The following is a 4,806-nucleotide window of genomic DNA, read 5'->3' as shown; positions in this document are numbered from 1 at the left end:
GATCGATTGTGCTGATACTACACTCTGCACTGTGTGCAGATCCCGGAGCAACAACTTTTGGACCGTAGATTGGGTGGCTGCCTTCAGTCCACACGGAGATCCAAGGTAGTCCTGCAGGCGTCCGCAGGCCCTGGCGTCTCCCTCTATCCCTTTATTCCTGTTTCATTTCCTTAATTCTGAAACAGTGTATCTTTTATCTTTCAGACTTTGTATGTAGTATTCTTAGATCGTCTGTGAAACTGTGACACCAGTTCTGGGTAGTCGAGGCTCAAACAGTTGTATTGGATTCATATTCAGATAGTTTATTTCTTTTTCTTACGCTTATGGTAAATTTCGCTTTTTAAATATTATTGCTTCATAATTTTTAAAGAATATAAAATGGGTAAAAGGGTAATTTGTTCAAATAGTCGGCTTGCCTAGCTCACATTAGTAGGCGCCATCACGACTCCCAAGGGCGGGAAATCTGGGTCGTGACAAGTAAAGCAAGAATAATAAAGCTAAAGGACAATTCTGATGAACAATGAGCAAGAAAAGTAAGAGAGTATATTCTTTACCAATGATTAGATGATCTTTACAAATGATCGGGTCCCCTTTATATAATAGGAGAATCCTAAATAAGGTACATTTTCATTTACAGTAAAGAATCTTATTGGAACAACTGTCTAACTGCCTAGTACAGATTCGTACAAATTTATTCCGGGATTTACGCCATGATCTTTGGGACATGAAAAAAATCTTGCTCATTCTGTTACAAATCCATAACGACATAATTTCGGGGTTGAGCATACTCGGCTTCGATACTCGTCGTACTTCGATCCTCCGACATTGCACTCTGTCTTCGAGCTCGAGTCTGGTCCATCGAGCTCGAACTCAACCTTGCTTGAGCTCGGGCCTAAGGCGACCCCCCGAGCCCGGGAAATCGGGCATACCTAATTTCGAGCGTATACAAATAGTCCCCGCATTTCTTAAAGTAAGATGATAAGAAACGATTTGAACCTCGACTTTTCGGAGTCTCTGAGGATGACGTTGTTCCCGTGACGTAGGCGCTCGAAGTGAATGAAACATCCCGTCGGTTTGTTTCCTCAAAACATTAAATGCATGCCAGTAATGGTCGGCCACTTAGCGCTGCTGAACCATTGCCGCTCATCTATAAATACGGGGCTCCTTCTACGAATTAAAAACTTTACTTCTTCATTAAATTTACTCTAATAACCTTTCCTCTTCATCTCTTTCTCTCATCATCTGCTTCCACCACCCCTTTAAGTGCCAGAAAATGCCAAACTCCCAGAAAACACTACGCTCCGCTACCATCTATATTTTTTGGCTTAAAACTATAGCCAAAATTGCCAAAACAGTCCCCCAAAAAGAGAAGGCATCATCTTCTTCTTCTTCCCAGCCGGCCAAATCGGTGGCGCCGCCAGTTCTTCACGAAATCACTCCCGGCCTTTGTGTGATAAAAAAGGATTTCAATATTGAAAATCCCCTCGATATCCTGACCGATGTGAGAATGTATCTCGATATATTAGTTCGATATCGAAGAAGTACCTTAAGGCCATGAAGAAGGACTACGGCTGGGGAGACGAGGTCGTGGTACTGATCCTAAACCCCCTAGGAAAGCATCACTACACACGTGGAAGGGTTCTTAAATGTTTATACTTACCCTTTCACATTGGGTCCCCTCGATCCGGTGGTGATTGATTTCTGTAAATGGTATGAGATTACCCTTGGCCAGATCCATCCTTCCTTTTTGGCGTATCGTGATTATCCTGCGATATTAGCAAGGCCGAGGGATTAGAATTTACCCTCAACCATCTCATTCGGCTGTATCGGCCTCAGCTATTTTAAGGACTTATCAAGCTTCAACGTCGATCAAAAAAGGCCTTCTTTGCTAGTAACGATGAGAATGAAGATCGAGGCTGGATGAGCCGGTTTATCAGAGTGAGGACCTCGGATCTCATCCTTAGGGAAACAATGCTGTTCCCGGAGAGATGGAACTTTAATCGTAAGTGACGTTCTTTTCCAAATGCCTACTCATATTCTGCTTTCGTGTTTTGTAATGCTTTTACCTCTTCTGCAGCTGTTGCTTGGATGCCTCACGCTATCCCCAAACTCGAGGACTGGGTCCGAAAGTTAGCTACGACTTCCTCGTATGACGAGCGCAAATGGCGCGATTTATCGAGGGGCAAATGGGAGGCCAAACATCATGGTAAGTTCTCTTCTCAGATTTTTGATACTTTTCTTTTGTTGGTGATGTCATCCCACTCATGCTTATTTGTGCAGGCATCGGAGATGTCTCCAAATGAGGCCAGCCTCGCCTGGGGAAGGAACCGAGTCCCCGATTCCGAAATCGGGGAAAGACCAAGAGAAAGAGGTCCTCGAAACCCGAAGATCCCTAGGATGAGGGGGGCCCTACTCAAAAGCCAAGGAGGAAACTTATCCATGTGGGCTTGGATTCATCCATCCAACATCTGGAAGATGAAGAGGACGAGGGCGAAGAGTCGATACTAGTGCCCCGAACTAGGAAACTAGTCGAGGCCGCCAAGTCCTCCGAACCCGAGACATTGCCTCCTGATGGAGGAACTCCGAAGAAAGACTCGGGCAAAGCCCTCGAGTCCCCTGAGATCGAGATAATTCCCCCTCCTTCAATAAGTACGTCGGATGGGGCAAGTGCTGAGAGGGCCGAAGCTAATCAAAGTGCCCCGAGTGAGGAGCTTGGGGTGGTGACAATGGGTCACTCACCTTCTCTACCGTATTACTCTGAAGAGGCAATAAAGGACGCTCGTGCTATGGAAATGCCTGACCCGAGCAAAGTTCTTGAAGAAGATCCTTTTTGGGATTTTTTCACCACGGTTGATGATACTGTTGACCTTAATGATGCATCCACCTTCTTCGAAGAGGCTCAACGTCTCTTCTCTCAGGTAAACACTAACTTTTATGGTTGTAATTTTCTTTAACCTCCCCTTCTTTTGACTGACGTGTCTTTGTTTCATGTGTAGGCCATCAACAAGTTCAGGGTTGAGCTGAGCCAATATGAGGCCGAGCTTAGGAAGGCTTTGGTGAAGAGAATGCCCTGAGGCTACTCTGTAGCCAAAAGGAGGATAAGCTCAAGGACCTTCGGGCTGACTTGGCCAAAGCTCGGAAAAATGATGTCGAGCCAGATGAGCATGTAACCTTAATTTTAACAGAGTATGGTCTTCTTGATCCTACTGCAGAGGCTAATACTTTGATGTCTCAGCTGCAACAAAAGTTAGAGATGATTGGGCAGCTCCGGGGCAAGGTCGATCAGGTTAAGGCTGACTGCCACCGATGGAAAAAGAGCACTGATCAGCTTGCTACTGATAAAGAAGCTATTCTAGTCCAATTGTCCTCGGCTGAGACTCAACTCTGAGGCATTAAAGTGAAGAATCTAGCCCAGGACAAGAGAATTGAGGAGCTAGAGGCAAAGCTTGCTAGAACCGAGGCTGAAGTTGCAGAGGCCAAGACTAAAGTTGAGAAGACGAAGGTTACGTCTGATAAGACCATTCTCATATATTTAAGCGACGCCGAGGCTGTTCAAGCGGAGCTAAGGGAGGACTCTGACTGGGAAAAATGTAGTAATGATTTGGCCAAGCGCCAAGCCCGGAGGGAGACTCTCAAAAAAATCCATGCCCGAGGGTTTGACCTCACTGAAGAAATAACCCAAGCAAAGGTGCTAGAAACCGATGCCAGGTTTCTCGTTTCTTCCAATGATAAAGATGTCGTTAGTGGTTTTGAGAGCGGGGGAGATAAGGAAAGAGTCCCCGAGGAGGAGGAGGAGGAGGTTCTCGAGGATGTAGTTCCTGAGGATGTCGTCTCTATTCATACTGAATTACGCATTGTCTTTATTTTGTGAAATATTTTGATAACAACCCTTAGATTTTTGGTGATTAGTGGGAAATCTTTATAACAGAATACCTCTTAAGGTTTTGGTTAATCCTATGCTAATCTTAAGTCGATTTGACGCGAGCTCGGGATGATGGGACTCTTGAGTCCAAGATGAGTGAGAATAAGGTCTCGAACTTTGCATGTTTCGGCCCTTAGGTTCTTTTATATCGGCCCTTACGCTCTTTTAGGTTGGACCTTAGGCTCTTTAAGTTGGTCCAATTAGGCCTCTAAAACGACTATAATTTTTCCCTCTTTTCGGCTAAAAGACTTAGTGAAATTTTTTCTATGCCTTAGCATGTGTTTTTTGTACCCGTTGGGTTTTTCGAAGGTTCGATCGATTGGAACCTCATTTGTAATTCGTTTGTGGAACGATAATTGAATACCTCTTGAGGTTTTTTCGAAGGTTGATATTACCGAAGACTTTAATTATTCGAGGGCTGATTTTATCGAAGCCCTTTATCATTTGCTTTTGCCGAGGGTAGCCTGATTTAACCTGTTTTCCAAAGTGTTTGAAGGCCTTTAATTTATGAAAAAGGTCGGACGTCTTCGAGCCGTATTATTTCATCCATAGCCTTTATATATGACTGTAGTCTTTAATGTGGCCGTAGCCTTCGGGTATATCTCTTGGACTTGTTCTCGATAACCTTTCGAACTTGTTCGAAAGGTTAGTCCCCAAGTATGATGGCCTTAGATTTTATATCGAGGGGATGCCTCTTTGAGGTCTTATGAGTTTGAGTTTTTGATGACTCGAATGTGTTAACTGTCGATGACAGTCCCCAAGTATTCGGGGTGCATTTGCGTTCTGGCTCTTGAGCCATTTCCCGTAGAATTATAAGTATGAAGCTCGTATAATAGTAGACTTCTTCGAGACACAAAGTGTTTTGATATAAAAAGAATGCTTCT

At 44.3% G+C, this 4,806-nt stretch overlaps 1 protein-coding gene across 1 annotated transcript; it reads left to right on the top strand.

Moving 5' to 3' along the window:
• Positions 1 to 1,971: 1,971 nt before the first annotated feature.
• On the top strand, positions 1,972 to 3,871 carry LOC138890072 (uncharacterized). Its single transcript, XM_070173423.1, has 5 exons — positions 1,972 to 2,002; positions 2,078 to 2,206; positions 2,476 to 2,918; positions 3,047 to 3,355; positions 3,416 to 3,871. Exons 1-5 carry the CDS (start codon positions 1,972 to 1,974, stop codon positions 3,869 to 3,871), a joined length of 1,368 nt encoding a protein of 455 aa, XP_070029524.1.
• The last annotated feature ends 935 nt before the right edge of the window (positions 3,872 to 4,806 follow it).

The sequence above is a fragment of the Nicotiana sylvestris genome, chromosome 4 (assembly GCF_000393655.2).
Source record: "Nicotiana sylvestris chromosome 4, ASM39365v2, whole genome shotgun sequence".
Classification (NCBI taxonomy): Eukaryota; Viridiplantae; Streptophyta; class Magnoliopsida; order Solanales; family Solanaceae; genus Nicotiana; species Nicotiana sylvestris.
The sequence above is the reverse complement of the archived record's forward strand: the minus strand, read 5'-3'. Positions and strand labels throughout refer to the sequence as shown.

What these genes read in the sequence shown, in the direction of transcription:
- LOC138890072 (XM_070173423.1), top strand. Translation starts at nt 1,972, where the DNA reads ATGCTGTTCCCGGAGAGATGGAACTTTAATC. An exon ending in ATGGGAGGCCAAACATCATG is followed by an intron (nt 2,207 to 2,475) that starts GTAAGTTCTCTT and finishes AACATCTGGAAG; the next exon opens with ATGAAGAGGACGAGGGCGAA. An exon ending in CTGATAAAGAAGCTATTCTA is followed by an intron (nt 3,356 to 3,415) that starts GTCCAATTGTCC and finishes AATCTAGCCCAG; the next exon opens with GACAAGAGAATTGAGGAGCT.